General features: G+C 41.2%; 2 protein-coding genes across 3 annotated transcripts in view; one reads left to right on the top strand and one right to left on the bottom strand.

The window, feature by feature from the left end:
* Positions 1 to 4,571, top strand: part of armh4 (armadillo like helical domain containing 4) — a 12,537-nt gene extending 7,966 nt beyond the window's left edge. Inside the window, exons 7-8 of one of the 2 annotated variants that reach the window (XM_055015820.1) lie at positions 1,304 to 1,438; positions 1,564 to 4,571. In XM_055015820.1, coding sequence (XP_054871795.1) covers positions 1,304 to 1,438; positions 1,564 to 1,638 — 210 coding nt within the window. In that variant the 3' untranslated portion in view covers positions 1,639 to 4,571. Of the gene's footprint in view, positions 1 to 1,303; positions 1,454 to 1,563 lie in introns of both variants that reach the window. The other variant, XM_023292018.3, reaches the window with a different exon arrangement.
* Positions 4,572 to 4,618: 47 nt separating this feature from the next.
* On the bottom strand, positions 4,619 to 17,300 carry naa30 (N-alpha-acetyltransferase 30, NatC catalytic subunit). The gene is made up of 4 exons (XM_023292019.3): positions 16,234 to 17,300; positions 13,520 to 13,643; positions 11,586 to 11,641; positions 4,619 to 9,086 (listed from the first exon to the last, which is right to left on the bottom strand). Exons 1-4 carry the CDS (start codon positions 17,089 to 17,091, stop codon positions 8,949 to 8,951), a joined length of 1,176 nt encoding a protein of 391 aa, XP_023147787.2. The 5' UTR covers positions 17,092 to 17,300; the 3' UTR covers positions 4,619 to 8,948.
* Positions 17,301 to 17,776: the final 476 nt, after the last annotated feature.

Genomic DNA, 17,776 nt, shown 5'->3' with positions numbered 1-17,776 from the left:
AAGTATGGAAGAAGGGATACAAACATCTAGTCGTACACAACAGATTTCATTGCATTTGCACCTGTCAAGAGGTGAAATATATTAGGCAGCATGTGAGCTGTAGCTTCTTGAAGTTGGAAAATAATAATGTGAATGACTTGCATGGGCGCTGTTTGTTGTTCCTGGTATGCAGTGGTTACCAAAAGTTGTCCAAGGTCAACAGGGTCATGGATGCCCAAGGAACATTGATGGGGAGTGAAGGCTGACATGTGGTCCAGTCCAACAGAAGAGCTGCTGAAAACCTTATTGCTGCTCAGATAAAAACGTCATCTCAGTCATCTTGTATACAAGCTGCCAAATTCAGTCTACTTGTAACTGAATTTAAATAGTTTAGAACAGTCATAATTGGCATTTGACACATGTGAAAGCAAAAATTGTTGGATAAAATTTTACACATACCAGACATTAGTCAAAGAGAGCAAGAGTCACTTCTTCCATTTTTTGCAGGGAGCAGTATCTTAGACTGTTTTTTCCATCTACTATCCTTTTATCTAGTAAATGAAGCTGCCACCAGCTTGCAGTATGTCGTAGGGCTGGACCCGAATATCCGAATATTTGGTCGTGACGGTGGTATCCGAATATGCGAGATCAGAATATTTGGATTAAAACACCACCCCCCATCAGTGGTTTATCCTCACAACAGTGAAAGACTGAGTAACCTGGATGTACAAAAAAAAACCTGGATGAAGTCTTCTTTGGGGTTCATGCAGTGTCCATGATGACACCTGTTGTGTCCTTTTTTCTGGAGGATAATGCTTCCTCCCACACCGCAAACAATGTTCAGGAGTAGTTTGAGGAAAAGACTTCATGGTGTCGGCCTGGCCTCCAAATTCTCCACAACTCAATCCAATCAAGAATCCATGTGATGTTGTAGAAAAACAAGTACAATCCCTAGAGTCTCCATCTTGCAAGGTCCAGAACTTAAGGGGTTCTTCTGCTGAATATTACAATATTCATCAGTGGTTTTAATGTTGTGGATGACTGGTGTAAATATGTAGTTACAGATGGTTAACACAGACAGGATATAAAAGCTGGAAGGACATAAATCATTCTTTTATTAATAAAATATTGTAAGGAAACAATAACAAAAGTATAGAATCACACCAGTCACAACATTTAAAGACTGCTTAAGACATTTTTAAAAATTTATTCGGGCTGATTTACCCCAACTTTTCATGTATAATTTGGTCTAAAGAGGCATTAAGTGGACTTACCAGTAGCAGAAATGCTTTGTTTCTTTGACTTGTATCTTCATCCTTGGCAGGCTGGTTATGTATCCGGCATGTTGGCCCCTGTGGGCATTGGTATAACGGGGGCTCTGCTAATCGTTGGCGCCCTCTACAGCATCAGGATGATTCACCGCAAGAGAAGGAACAGCTTCAAGCACCAGAGGAGGAAGGTCAGGCAGCCAGAGGTCAATACCCCAGTCACTTATTATTACTCTTCTTGTCACACCGTGTCCAACATTTTAATTCACTGCGGACTCATTAAGTTCAAAATTAAGTCAATGTTTTTCCTCCACAGCAACCTCGGGAGCCGGGAACCAGCCGTCAGGACCAGGCCATGCTGCTGGCCGACAGCTCCGAGGATGAATTCTGATCAGAGCCCTCCGAGGCTTCTTTAATTGGTGACCAACAGCCGAAGCTCCAGTGACGGAGGCTCGGCGAACATCCCCATTGCTATGACTACCGCATCTCCAATCACCCCGGCCTGTTTGGGTATCAGATCCACAGAATGTGAACGAGTTTAGGGCACAATCAGCTTCGTAAGACCCTTTCTTTACAAAAGTACCAATGTGAGCACTTTTCTAAATGTTGTCAGGTGACTCTGAAGGCTTGGTTTGGCACTTTGACATGAAAATATAATTCTGCTGCTCTGAAAAAAAAGACGCATAAGCAGGGATTTATCAGACGTATGAAAGAGTTGATGGTGAAGTTTTGCAGCTTTATGGTGTAGGGGGGACCACAGGAAGGTGTTCTGTCAGGTAATAAAAGGGCTGTAGAAGAGTTGCATTACATAAACAGTGTAAATAAATGTACTGTACGTGTAGCTGACTCGGGGTCAGTTGTGTTAGTGTAAATGAAGTTTTATTTCTTGCTGAACATGTAGGATATTTAAGAGGATATTTTGCTTTTCATGCTGGGAGTTGGATTAGAAGATTGATATCACTATCATATGACAGCAAGTCAGTCTGTCCAAAGGTACCAAATGATGGCTGCCAACACTTTTAAACCTGATACAATAGTGACCTTTGGAGGCGCTGGCAGGTTGGCTTTATTACTACTCAACAAAAGCTGTCCTGTTTCCAGTAAAGGGGTTGACAATTATCGGAATAAGCATTTTTCTGATCATCATATTTTTAAAAATCGATTCCAGATACAATAACGTAATGAAAAAAATTGGTTCTTTGGCTATGATGTTTGTTGCTCCGGTTTGTCTCTAGTTTGTCCTGCCTATAAATGTAGTGGTGTTGACTGTGTTCACATAAAGAGTCAATATAAACACTTCACTCTTGTGGTATTCATGACCTTTTAAGTAAAAATTCTGCAAAGCCTCAGAGTTTTAGAATGGCAGTGGCAAAGTCAAAGTACATTTTTTGGTGGATTCTGGGTTGACATATTATTTTGGTGGTATAGAGATTTTCTTTGTTAAACGTTGATAATCCCATTGGCCTCATTTTCCTGTAATCAGACAGTAACATCCCCACATTGCATTGGTGGACATAACTTCCCGGAGTCCACATGAGCACTCCCTTCTTTCTTCTTCCCAAACTAGAGTAAGTAAAAGTTTCCAAAAAGTACTTTCCAAAAGTTCACGAGAATTTGCTGATGTTTTTAGAAGTAGCAGAAGTCGTGGAAGTTTAATTCTCGGTGGATTCTAGGTTAATATATTATCATTTCGCTCACATAGAGCTTTTCAGCCTCATCTTTTTATGTCTTTCGATGTCATGGCACCTGCTTGACGGTAACATCCATGTTGAATTAGTGTATTTAATATATACGGCTTCCCATGTATGAAGCTCTTCAATTCCATTTAAAGGCAGCCAGTGACTGTAGACAAAAACCATCCATGGCTACCCTGACGTCACCCCTTAACTTGTAGAATAGCATTTTAAAGGACTGAGTTTGGAATTTAGTCATCACCATCTTGGTATTTTGAAACCAGACAGACGAGAGAAGTGGTTCTAAGAAACTGAGGACACTCCATATGCCCATATGATGTCATGGCAGCCATTTCCTAAAACATACCGCTGTTTATTGTCAATTTTCCTCTAAATGGGACCATAATTTACTAAGTGAACATCATATTATATCGAAGGAGTCTTGAAACTAGTGATTGAGTCAAACTAATGAAGAAAATGTATAGTGTAGCAATAAATCAAGTGGGAAGTTGGCTCATTTTCTCATAGACTTCTATAGCATCTGGCTTCTTTTTGAATTGCCTCCTGCTGGCTGTTAGAAAGAATGCAGGTTTGAGGCACTTCTACAATAACTCCACATTTCAGTCTATCAACATGAAGGGATAAAAACTGAGAAGTTATCTTTAAATTGAAGATACGCACAGTATAAATAAAGTCACTTTGAAGAAGTTAGGTGATGAAATTAGTGTTATTCTAAATTTTGACACCAAGATTTTAATTTTCACTGCAATTATCTCCTCGATTACTAATAACGATATCCGTCAACTCCTATTCCAGTCGCTCCTTTAGCTTCACCAACAGATACGACTGTGGTATCAAACTTCGCATCCAACTCTCAGTAAGAAAGCGAATAGCCCACACCTTTTAGTAACCGTCACATAGTTAATTTGAATTACTGCTTGGTTTAAATGTGAAATTTGTGGAAATGCAAAATGTTTTATTCAAAGTCATTTGTTCATAGACTGTGAGAAGCACATACAAAATACCATCATCCTATAAAAGTATGTAGCATAAAACAGATTTTGATGTACAATATACTGTAACTCTGGTAAGAACTCATCGCACTTGCAAAGTTTTTTTCTTCTTCTAAGTGCATGATTGTTCACACACAGACTTGTTTGCAGAGGCTTCTTTCTACAGAATGAAGCGTATCTGCTGGCTGGAAAAGCACAAACACTGAAGACAATGGAGCTTATTTTCACAAGTTAAAGGTTCTTTTTAAAACTATCTCAGTTGGTACAAGGGTGTGGTTTTTGTGTCCTAATCTGAGAGCAGATAAACATGAAGTTTTGCTCAACACTTCTGGCCCAGAATGTCACGCTCAGAAACAGTGAGATTATTGTCAAATTAAGCTTTAAACTTTTTGAGGGAAAATAAAAATAGACAGAAAGCAGAAGTATTTCTAGTAATTTGAGCCATATTTGTCACACCAATGATGTTATTTTCTGTAACTTCATGAGCCATCTGACATGCTTAACGTACAACTGCCTGTTTATATGCAACAATATTGTTTTAGGTGAGTGTGATGTAAAAAACAGTGGACTTTTTTTGTCTCTTTATGTAGATATAAAACAAGGCTGTGATCGAATAAACAACTCTTTTAGATTGCGAACTGCGATTCTTTCTCTTGAAAACCATTCCACACAGCAGCAGACAAGCTTTACAGCATTAAAAAAATCAAATAATTTATTTCTGTGTTCTTTTTTTCCACATTAAATAAAAGCTATCGGACATTTCCAGATCAAAATCAAAGAGAGGGAACGGGGAGGAGGAACAGAGGGAAACAGACATGCAGAAAAAACCGTTAGCTCTACCCTTTGCACACTTCATGGATGGCGGTGGAGGCAGGCGCCCCAGAAAAGACTGCAGGCAGCCCCTGTGGTTGGTTGGTTGTGTTGCGGGGACCACTGCTTATATAAATGGTAATTATCTGACCAACAAACTGGTTTCTGGGATGGGGCGGAGAGGGGGAGAATTTATAAATGTAGGTCAGGAATAGCACATCAGACGTCCAGGATGAGGAATAAAACTACTGCTGTGAACACTGAACTGGCATGTCAAGTCAAAAGTGATTCCAAATGCAGAGAGAAAACTGGTAATTCAACACCACAAGCCGTGGCTACAAACTGATATAAGATGACAAAGCCCTTCAGTCTGTGATCCAAGCGGCTGTAATGCCCATAAACTTCGTGGTACTGCCAGAGTTTCACAGGATTGAGAGAAGAAGATGCGAAACAGACTCGTTTCCTTCAAAAATCCAAAACACCTCCTTATCCTGACAGCTAAATTTAAATGAATAAAACCAGCTGTCAGTGTGTGAAAGGAGCCTGAACAGTGAAAGAACACAGAAAAAAAAGGAGAATCAAGCGTCCAACGCAGGGACAGAAGAACGAGTGAACTGGGACGAGTTTTAAACAGGGTGATAATTAAAATCTTAACAGTGTGTGATGAGCGGCGGAGATTTAAAGTTCGGGGGTTCTAGATTGTTTCGCTCATCGTTCTCACAACACCTCTGGATGGGCCAAAGTAGCACAGAAATTAAAAATAAAAATCAACCCAAGTCGCCCCCAAACCCAACAGATGATTCACAAAACAAAAAAAAAAAAAAACGTGCTCTCAATATATCAGATGAATAGAACAACACTCATATACAAATCTGAAAAATAAAATAAGTAATCTGATCCATTGTTCCAAATGCACACAGACAGACGTACAGACAGGAGTTTGTGTGGGTGGCAACTCTGTAAACATTTACTCTCCCTTCCATGTAAAAGCTCAACTGAAAAGGGGGAATAAACCTGAAACGAGGTCCTGTAGTGTCATTCAGAGAGATTCAAACTATTCACTGGAGACTTTTGTTTGTTCTGTTGCCAATGTTTGTAGCCGACTTCACGTTTTACAGATGGCAGTGTCTCGCAGTGCTTTCGACAAAAGCACATGCGTCTGATTGCATTATTTGGGGCGCTACAAGCTAGAGGTGGGCGATGTGATGGTCTTTCATGGTGGACACATTTTCACACAGTTTGCATCATAAAAGGTGCTAATTTTAAGCGTGCATTCTCAAAGTTCAGTTGCTGCTAGCCTTAAGCTGCCAGAGACTGTAGTTTCCCTTCATGCTGTGGTCCTTAAAGTCATTTAGTTGCCTTTCCAATCCCACAACAGACTCCAACTGAACTACAGCCCTCCCTCTGCTCTACAGGAGGCTCATTGTGGGCTAAATGACCACTTCTACCATAGTCTCACATAGCCAGACCAAATGTCCACAGCACTGTGTAGAGAGACAAAAACCACACTGGCTTGGATTTAATTCTGTAAACTAATTAAAGCGGTCTTGGGCGGTGTTAAGCTCAGGATGCTGATGGTGCCCCTGCAAAGCAGTGATCGTTCTGGTGGAACATTTGCACATAGAGAGGTGAATACTGCCTTATCCAAATCTGCTGCTCGGAGGTTGTTGCTTCCCGTGGTGAAGAGGATTATACCCAGACAGTCAAAGGGAAGGAGAGGCTTATACCCAAAGTCTACATTCGGTGAGTCAGACTATTCCTGCCAGAATCTGCAGCAGGTTGAGAACTGGTTTAAGTTTCTGGAGGCTACAGAGGAGAATAAGGAGACGTTGAAGTCCGTCAGTGATGAGATAGTCGACTACCTTTACCAAAAGCAATCCAACATGAATGGAGTCAGTCTGCAGGTCAAGAGACGCACTATAGAGGCAGCTAAATAACAACACCACCAACCATAAGATGATACAGCTAGCTTGTTAGCAAGTTTCAATAGCAGCAGAGATCCAAATTACAACTCCCGATCTGGAGACTAAAACAAGTGTAAAATCAGGATGCAGAGATTGGTGACTTGGCCTTAAAGCCTCATTTTACTGATTATGTATCACGGCAACCATGATCACATGACTTCAACTGAACCTGTGATTCAGATTGCGATCGTCACATGGTGATCTTCATGTGATCCACATCGTCCACCCCGACTACAAGTACAACAGAAATTGCATTTACAGCCTGTGATGAAGGTTGTTTTTCAGGGTTTATTCTACCTTTAACTACTGTTCGAATCGTTTTCATTCCATCGCTACAACACTGAGCACTAACTTAAGAAAATAAGGGTCTGCTCCTGTAACAAATCCAAAACGCAGCACCACAAAGGCTCTGATTTTCCCGTGCGAGGAATCTGAAAGCAGAGAGACAAAGTCTAACAGAACGGATCCACACCACTGTCAAAACGGCACACAGACACATTCGTACGGACACATACACACTGCAGCAATTTCCAAAGAAGTGCGTCTGACCTTTGTTCATTTTCACCGTTAAGAAAAAAAAACACAAAAGCAGTCAAAGCAAACTTTGTTTGCCAATTAGTGTGTGCTGGAACCTCCGGGTGCATCTATGACGAGGTCCAGGATGTTAAACATGTTAGCGAGGTTGGCTGTGCATCAAGTTAGGGCACCTGGGAAGTGCATTATGGACTCAGCCGCTCACCAGCAGCATGAGGTTATACAGGTGTATAGGAGACAAATCCAAATAAACTGAAAGCAAACAAAAGAATACAATACAATCTGCTAAGAATACTTGTCTATTTTCCTTTTTTTATCAAGAGATAAACACACACACACACAGCAAACAGGAATCCAGCATTCGCAACGCTTCGCCTCAATCTTGTGCTGAGGCCGACCAGACGAGTCACCTGTCAGCAGGCAGATTGCTGCAGTCGCAGCTGTTAGTGCTGACGGACCGAGTGGCACTTGCAAAGAGTTAACTCTGGATAATATTAATTGGTAAACAGAGATATTTGACCACACCGTCATTGGCAAGGAGTCTCTCTCTTTGAACGACACTGTTTTCTCCTTTTTGGAAATTTTGCAGTGGCTGGCAGTGCATTTAGGGAAAAAACGAGTTCTGATCTGCAAAAAATAAATAAAAAATTAAATTAAATTCCTCAACCGCACCCACATCAGGGTTTGATTTAGTAAAAGGACACTGAAGTGAAAAAAAGGTGGCAGATCTACAAGTTGGGCAAAGTTTGAGGTGCTAATGGAGTGATTTGTTTCTGCTCTGCACCAACAACATGCTGACACTAAACAGAGGAAGGAGCTTCAGACCGGGTAAATGGACACACTCCTGCGCTCACGTTAAAATAAAAGCATGCGTATCCTTACAGGCTTCAGTCCTGGAGGCTGAGGCAGGTGATAGAGGAGGAAGCAGCAGCAGCAGCAGCGGCAGCAAGGAGGCGCTGCGCCCACTGGACACGATGGGAAACAAAAACACACACAGCAGCATGCGCTCGCACAGTCGCACAAACCAATCGCAACCGCATTCACTCGAAAAATAGCCACTTGCTGTCCAAAAAACACACCAGGCGGTACAAACACGCAGTCATACCATAGCTTTTTTTGTTTTTCCATCCCCTGCCCAAAACTTACAAGGTTAAAAAAGAAACACAAAAATAAACTCCACAAATATTTTCTTCCCAGTCTGCGTTTTACCACTCGACTTCCTTGTTTTCAGGTGTTGTTGTCGGCTTTGAGTCTGTTTTGTCCTGCAGGATGATTTGGTGTGGATCCTCGCCTGAGCTGCCTCGCATCACCGGTCGCCAAGGCGTCCAAGCTTCAAGGTCAAAACGTCATCTAGTCCCCCCGGTCAAGGTCGTCCCAGAGACCGCCCTCGCTTGCTCGCCTGCCCCGTTCTCGTCACAGAAAGTATCAGGGGCCCCTTCATGAAAACATCTGGTGGGATTTGCAGTCCATTTTCTGCCTAAACAACAGTTGTTCAGAGGTCAAAGGATAAAAGGAGGGTGTGTCTGTGTGTCTATGCATACCTATGTGCATACTCCTTATGTTTGTACACAGGTGTGTGTGTATGTGTGTGTGTATTTGTGGAGATAAGAGCGAAATGACCAGGGCAGAGCTGAGGCTGTCAAGCTGATAGTGTTCGAGGTGAACAGCACCCGCTGTCCCGTCGTCCTCCGTCCCCTCTGATTTCCTCTAGCGGAGCCACAGTTTGAGCCGCAGCGCGTCCACTCCGTTCAGGTAGTATCTGAACAGCCGCTTGTCTCTGACAAAACCCAAGTTCTCATACAGCTTCAGGGCTGATTTGTTGGTGATCTCAGTCTCCAATACAACCTGTGGACAGATGGAGGGACGAGTCGGTGACAGAATTTATGTAAAATTCACTAGGTCAATATATAGTTGTGGGACTTTTTATAACATAGTTGACAAGTATTATAGTTGACATTTTTGCTGTTTCATAGTTGACATTTTTGCTGTTTTCAGGAATAAAATCAACATGGCCGCCTATAACCAAACACCACATGGCATTTTTACACAAAGACTGTTTGTGTCAAAATAAAAGCATCTGGCAGTTACAGACTGATTAAAAGGCAGCTATTCGTTCTCCAGCGTCGTTTTTTCAACGCAGACTGTCAGAATAAAAAATACATAAAAATACCGAAATACCACAAAATCCCACGATATAGTGAAAAATTCTCAATACCAAATGCAATTTAAAAGTGAACCACAAGGGACCACTGTACATCTAACCGAACAGAATTTAAACTGTGTAAGTGGTTTAACAACGTTAATGCTGTTCTGCATTAACCTCGTCTTTGATGGTGTCTTGTGAAGATGCTGCATCACATGTTTTGTATCTATTACACAGTAAATATTGAACTGAAACTTGCCTTCAAAAAAATGCTTCCAACCAGCTCGAAATATGTGGCAGAGAAATTCCCCCTTTTTATTCAGCCCTAAATCAATATCAAATCTAAGCTTTGCTGATTCAGTAAAGAGATACACTTTGTGGTTTTCCTAGAAAGCAGAGGAAAAGAAAATGTTCTAAACCTGCCTCAGCTACATTCTGTATCTGGTTAGCTCGCATGCTGACACTAAGGATGGAACAGATCAAGTAAAGAAGCCGACCTGTTCGGTTCACTAGTCATGATTCGAGGCACGTACATATTACTGTGCTTGTTTGATGAAATGTGCATTAAAAAATTAGCCCAATAAAACTAAGAAGTCTTGAGTGCAGCTGTCAATGACAAGAGCACAAGATGAGTTAAGAGAATCTGCCAGCATCCTTTCAGGAATTTCGGGTTTAGCGTTATTGATGGTAACGAAACAAAAACACAGGTGGGTTAAACGGAGACTGTACAACACGTGCAGCCAATGCAAGCAGAAATACTTCCAATATCACAAACCGCTTAAGAAGACGTCACCTGAGTGTTTGTCCTCGTGGTGTAAGGAGAACAGTCGGAGTTGTTTTGAACAGAGCGTACAATGTGTGCTTGATGGCCTACAATGTGGCTATTTTTTCTATAAATACAAGAAAGCTGTTTCTTTAATTTACACTAATTAGAAAACCTTCTTTATTAATGGAGATTTGACCCTGAAGAAAATGAAGTGCTTATGTTCTATACGTTCTCAGAATTTTGTTAAAGGCAAATTTTTTTGCTGCATTAAAGAAAAGCACGCTGTAATTCACAATGCGCTCAAAAAATCCTCTAATTTACCAAAAACTTACCAAACCAAACTAAAAACCTTGATGATAACTGAACTGTGATTCTTGCAAACTATTCCACCCCTTCTAGTCATCAATAAGAGTTAAAACTTTGAAGTGAGAAAAGCAGCAAATTAGCTTTAAGGAATTAAAGCTGTGCACTTCGGTAGCAAACGCAAACTGAATTTCAACAATTATTTCAAACATGCAATAGACAGATGATTTATTACAAAGACATACAACAACATATGCTTCACAGATATTCTGTCATAATGCGTTTACAAGAAAGTGTCATTTACTGATATTTTTTGTGGGTACTTTGGAGGAAAATCTGGTATTAACCAAACCTAAATTTAGTCTTGTAGGGGCTTGGAAGATCTTTAAACATTTATGGTATCCTTTAGAAAACAGTTAGCAGTTAGTCAGTGTTAGGAAAACCTTTTGTACATGCATGCAGTTTTTTTGTTTTTAGCTTCCAGGATGCAAGTAATGTCTTCTTGTCCTTTATGAAAATGTTTTTTTTCATATGTAATCAGCACTGAAGCGGAAATATATGCAGCTCACACACAGTTTTTGATTGTTATATATGTTTTTAGAAATATTTTTAAAAATATATCTTCTGTGTATACATTCACATAAGCATAAAAATAATTATTGGCATGAGTCACGGTGTCAGCCCTCTGATCTCAGCCAACAAAGAGACTGCACAAATATTATATTTTGCTTCAAACATTCATTTTCTTTCTAATCATTTCAAACTGTGTGAAGGAAACAGACTGAATACGAGGCTGTTCAGAGAAAGCCAAGGTTACTGTGAGCTCAGAGAAGTGAAGGGCAGAGCAGGAAAGCTGGACCTTGAAATAAAAACGGTTTATTTTTTTAATTTAGTTCACGCTCATACAGAAACCTTCAACAACAAAGAACCAAATGCCAACAGCACAACTCTGTTTATATTCATTTTTCTATGAATTATGCATATTTATTACTATGTGTGAGGACGCTGGCACAAACCTCGCAAATGTGTGCCAATGTCAAATATAAATCTTCTATTGTGGCTCCACACAGACAGAAATTATGTTGTTCGTCGAAGGCTTAATAAATGTATAAATGTTTAAAATCTAGATTACCTCGTCACAGTCGCCTTCCACCATGGCGTAGATGGCCTTTTTCACCAGATTAGTACCTGAAATAGAAGAATTCAGTGAGTTCAGGCATGAAACGGAAGAAAATAACATTTCTTTTTCTGTTTTCTGCATTGATGCTTGTTAGTTTAAGGAACCAGATAAGCACAGCTACATGCAAACACTTCATACTCCTACTTCCATGGTAAACTTACACTATTTACGTGACATAAAAACTACTCCAACAGCACAGAAGCAAAGTGACGTGCTGCTTCTGATGGGGTTTATTTATATGGATTCTATTCTAATCTAATAAGATCCAAGATGGAAGAAAAAACTGAAAAGAGGAAAAAGGGGGCAGCAGCTAAACATACTTCATTCATCTAAAAAAGTCAACACTGGTGTAAGCATGAGGCTATATTTAGAATATTTTCACCGATTTTCTTTGCTGTCAGACAGCTCTTGCCAAAGGGGAGCTGAAGCAGTTCAAAGCCAATAGACTCCTTTGACAAAAGCGGTGATTTTACGTCACGGAAAACAGAAGCTGCTGATCTTCTCCTCCGTCACTCAATTGGTTATGTTCTTAATGTGTTATTGAGGCGGCAGAACAAGAGCAACTCCAGTGAAAACACTCTAAATATAGTGTACATTTAAACTAATATTGGTATTTATAGGTGCCTAAAAAAATGTTTTGTTGCTGACTCCATTCACTTCAGGTCATTGTGGAGGCGGACAGACTGTGAATAAGTACCTCATAGAACCCTACTTTAAAATATCTGAACATTGATAACATAATACACTGTGTTTATTGTCAATAGACTCTTTCTGATAAGTCTGTCCTCCTTTTCGTGTGTTGCTCTGCAGTGCAGGCTGCTGTTAGCGCTGCTGCTGCTGGAACAGCAACTTTTCCTGCCGGATTTTAGATAGATAGACACTTTATTTGTCCCCGTGGGGAAATTTGGTTTTGCAGCAAAGTCACATGGTGTTTCTTCACAATGAAGAGAGTCACCAGTGGTCACACACATCCTGTATACGTTACAGTAGATTTAAAACGATGAGACCAGCGGAAATCCGGCTCATTATTATTGTGCTTATTACCGGTTTAAAAACAACAATTTGAATCTAAGAGGGCAATATCATGAACCATGTGCCAATAAATCTAATGAAAAAGACGTCGTGGGGGGTTTCTACCACGGAAACTGGGTTTTCAGCAGCTAAAGGGACATGTACGTGCATCTAAGTCAATAAAAATGACACCCTTTTTCTGAAAAGCAATGTGATTGGTGCAGAAGTCTAGTTTTCTCTGAGACCATTTGAATTCTAAAAGGTGGTTTTGCGGTGCAGGAACTTGCACCAGGTGTGAATTTTTACAGGAATGTCCCCTTAATTAACTATTTCAATCTGTCCGTTCCCTTTGTGGTGCAGGATTTGACAGCTTCAAGTGTGACATTAAGAAGTATTTATTTGATGTAGCTCCAGTTCTATGAGCATGTAGGAAACGGAACAACGGAGGTGTGCTATGTAAGCCTGTATGGTGAGTTTTACGTTGTAGATAATGATATTAGAGCAGAGAAGAACGGCGCTTGTTTTCCTCTGCAGGTTAAATCAATCAGCGATCACTGTAAAGCCTGGGCAGCAGTTTTTCAGGGCTGCTCAGAAGTACCTAACCCAGAGTAGGCACTTTATTTCTGCCTTGAGCATCCCTGAAAGACGTTCTACAGGGGCGGATCCTGCAGTCAGAACATGCTAAAAGGTTCAGGCTGCAATAAAACAACTCTGCAAGCTCCTGAAGTGGAAAAGTTATTATGAATTTATTGCTCCAATGACATAAAAAAAATCCTGCCCACTCCAGCTTTAAGTTTGAAGTTGCAACCACATTTGGTTGCCAAAGACAGTAGAAAAGATGCTGTATTTTTGCAAACTCTGTGCAGAGAACTCACCGATGCTTTTCCTTCTGTGTTTCGAGTCCACAGCCAGCATGGCAATGTAGCCACGCCGAAACATCTTCTTATGCATGTCAAGCTTACATACGATTGCTCCGACACACTCCTGCTCCACCATGGCCTGCGACCAGACACACAAACACACACAATGAATAGGTATATCCTCTGAAGTGGCCACTGAGAGGCCTAGCGACACTTTCTCTGTCATCCTGCCAGTTCTGCCGGCTCCCTGAACTGACCCCTGACCTTTATTTCACCGCACTTCCTCTTATGTCACACGCGCGTTCCAGAATAACCGGAACTGGGAAGTTTACGACCATGAGGCCAGGAGGCAAAACAAAGAAAGGGCAGCATTTTTTGTAAAGTAGAAAACCTCAACTGGACTGGGCAGGTGGAAGTGGAAGCATCTAGTTAAAGCACATTAAGTTTTATAACTCTGCTGGTTCTTATAATTGTATGCGGATGAGAGGATAAGAAACTCTGACATCCCTGAAAAACCTAGAAGTGTCAGTTTCTTGATTTCACAGGTATTAATGCAGATTTATATCCACAAAACTGACAAAGGTGGGGGATTTCTGACAGTTAAATGGGTTGAAAAGCCTGCCAGGAACTAAATTACTCACTCCAAACCTGTGTGCTGCCACTGAGGCTTTTCTAACTTTACTTGCTGTATACAAACGACTGGAGCAAAGATCCTGACATCCATGATAGACTAAAAATGTGTGTTTTTTAATTTCACAGCTGTTAATGCAGATTTACATCCACAAAATGAACAAGTACAGAAGATCTGTGACAGTAAAATTGGAAGTCTTAGCCTGCCAACGACTAAAACACAAGCTCCAACCCTCAGCGTTGCCACAAAGACTTTTATATCTTATCTTGTTCTAACACAGTTGTATACAAATGACTAGAAAAGATACCCTGACGTTGCTGATAAACTAAATAGGATATTGTTTCGAGAACATTTTGAAAGAACCGAAATTTACTGATTTCAAATCTATGTAACTTTAACTGCTCTAACATAGTTGTAGGCAAACTGACTGGAGGACATACGCTGACATTACTAATGAACCAAAAAGGTCATTTTCTTTATTTGACAGCTGTCATTGCAGAGTTGAATCCACAAAACGAACAAGCACAAAGGATTTTGACAATTAAATGGGTTGAATAGCCTGCTAGAACTTAAATGACTACCTCAAAACCTATGTAATTTTATTTGCTTTAATATAATTGTATATAAACGACTGGGGAAAAAGGTCAGTTCTCTCATTGACAGCTAAAAACGCAGACTAATATCCACAAAACTGACAAGCGTGGAAGATTTCTGACAGTTAAACGGGTTGAACAGCCACTCACAAACTACATTATTAACTCGAAACCTATACAACTTTATTCGCTCTGACGCAGTTGTATAGAAATGACTGGATAAAATACCCTGATAAACTAAAATGCACCCGTTCCTTGATTTGGCAGCCATTAATGCATGAAAAACTAAGAATTGTGGAAGATTTCTGACAGTTAAATGGGTTGAACGGCCTGTTAGAAACTACTTTATTAACTTGAAACCTAGATAATTTCATTTTCATTAATATGGTTGTATACAAATGACTAGATAAGACACCCTGATAAACCAAAATGCATATATTTCCTGATCTGACAGCTACGAATGCAGACAAAACTTGCAAGTGTGGAAGATGTGTGACTGTTAATTGGGTTGAATATGCTGCCAAAAACTAAATAACTTTACTTTCTTTGTCACTGTTGTAAATTACTGACTGGAGAAAATATCCTGACACTGCCGATGAACTAAAAAAGTGTCAGTTTTTTTGATTTAACAGCTATTAATGCAGGAAAAACTAACAATTATGGAAGATTTCTGACAGTTAAATGGGTGGAACAGCCTGTTAGAAACTACTTTATTAATTTGAAACCTATATAACTTAATCTGCTCTGACACTGTTGTAACCATATGACTGGATAAGATAGTCTGATAAACTAAAATGCATCTGTTTCTTGATTTGACAGCTATTGATGGAGACAAAACTAAGAAGTGTGGAAGATTTGACAGTTAAATGGGTTTAGTAGCCTGCCAGAACTAAAACTACTAACTCAAAACTACGTAACATTACTTGCTTTAATATAGGTGTATATATAAATGACTTGAGAAGAGATCTTGACATTGCTGATGCTGGTTTCTTAGTTGAGAGCTAATAATGCAGACTTATATCCACAAAACTGACAGGTATGGAAGATTTTTGACAGTTAAATGGATTTAGTAGCCTTTCAGAAACTATGTAACTTCATTTGCTTTGCCGTAGTTCTATAGAAAAGACTGGAGAGAAGATCTTTCTGACACTAAAATGGCAGTTTCTTCATTTGACGGCTAGATGATTTATGACAGTTAAATTGTACATTTTGCCCTGCCAACAACTATATATAAAAAAACAAGCTCCACACCTTTGTGCTGTCACTGACATTTAAATACGTGTGTTTATCTGCACAGTATATCAGCTCTATGTTTAACTGCTTTTGAGACACACTGACAGGTGAAGAGAAGCAATGCAGGCACACCCAGTCCTATTAATGCAGAGCAGCTTAAGGTAGCCAGCCCTTGGAATATTGGGAATAAAGGGACTAATTCTTACTCTGACCTGAAAGTTAAACACAAGTTACAGGTGATTTCTTCCAGTTTTGTTTTTTTTTTTACTCACCAGAAAGCAGAGCTGCGGCCAGTTGTGGATGAAGTACCTGTACGTGTAAATTGAATAAGGCTCAGACAAGTCCTTGGTGATCAGTCTCATGATCCACGGCATCTGCAGCTCGGACTCGTAGCGGACGTATCGGATGCCGTGACTGTCTCCCTCCGCTCGGCCGGGGGAGCTACTCAGGTCGAGCCGGGCCAGCTCAGCGGCCGGCGGCTGCTGCTGCTGCTGCTGCGGGTCGGCGCGGCTGCCCTCCTCGCCGGGCCCGACAGCGTCCGGCGGCTCGTCGCTGGGCGGTCTCGGGGGCAGCGTGTGGTCGAAGTCCCCCTTCCCTTCGTGGGCCGCCTCAGTTCGTGAGAAGCCCGGCATCCCGTTCATGCTACTGTTAACCAGCGGAGAGTGGCTGCCGTTTTTGGAGAAGGGGCTGTGGCCTTCGTGTTGGCAGTGCTCACTATTGTTTCTAGCGGCCGGAGCCCCCTCGTTGCTGCCGCTGCTGCTGCTGTCACAGTTGTCCACGGACGCTCTGGGATTGTCAGGCCGGTTTCTTGCGTGTTGGTGGTCGTCGGGGTCCTCCGAGGGGCTGGCCAAGCCGTTCAGCTGCTGCTGCTCTCGGGCTTGCATTTTGAGGTGAAGCGCCGCCGGGCTAGCCCTCGCTAGCATGTTCTTCTGCTTCTTCTTCACCGACCTTTTCACGTCGCTTACCGGCTGCGGCTTCGCCCCCGTGCCGGCGGATACACAGTCCTCCCCGTGGCAGGCCGGCTCTCCGTCTTCCACCGCCGGCTCCGCGCTCCCAGCCCCGGGGAAAGGAGGAATCTCAGCCGGGGATGCGGGCAGTGCGCTACTAGGCCCAGGCGGCACTGTGGCCATCCCACTGCATTAAGGAGGAGATTCGCGCTGGGAGAACGTTGAACACAATTTCATCCACGAGGCTAAATGATATACAATCAATATACAACTTATTCGACCGAATATCGCATAAATCCAGCGCTTTTTCAGCCGTTAGCGTTTCCGCCGTTCGTCGCTGCTTTCTCCTCGATTTCCCTGCTGCCGCAAAGTGTCGTCGCGCAAAACTCCATCGCAACAGACGGAGACGCTTTACGGCAGCAGGGGAACGCTGCTGACACCAGGATCAATTCCTGGAATTTATTGACCGCTGAAATGAAGGAAATGCGTCCTCTTTTATTTATTTGTTGATTTTCTTTCTCATTATTCTTTCTATAACAACAAAGAAATTAATAAATCACAAGTTAAATGTACTCTTATGCTATTTAAAGCTACAAACGATCAGATCTTTGTTTTTGTAAAATCATCTCAGCAGTGGATTCCTGAAAGGTTCACTGCCCCCTAAGTTCAGCAACTATTGACCAACACACAGTGGTGAAATTTAACTGAGTACATTTACTCAAGCACTGTACTTATATAGATTTCATCATTTATATGTTCACTTATTCATCTACTTAGTTTTTTTTTTTTTACTTTAACATATTTTCAAGATTCTTAAGTATTTCCACAATGTGCTGGTTTCTACTTGGGCTCTACTTAAATACAAGTA

The sequence above is a fragment of the Amphiprion ocellaris genome, chromosome 12 (assembly GCF_022539595.1).
Source record: "Amphiprion ocellaris isolate individual 3 ecotype Okinawa chromosome 12, ASM2253959v1, whole genome shotgun sequence".
Taxonomy (NCBI): domain Eukaryota; kingdom Metazoa; phylum Chordata; class Actinopteri; family Pomacentridae; genus Amphiprion; species Amphiprion ocellaris.
The sequence above is the reverse complement of the archived record's forward strand: the minus strand, read 5'-3'. Positions and strand labels throughout refer to the sequence as shown.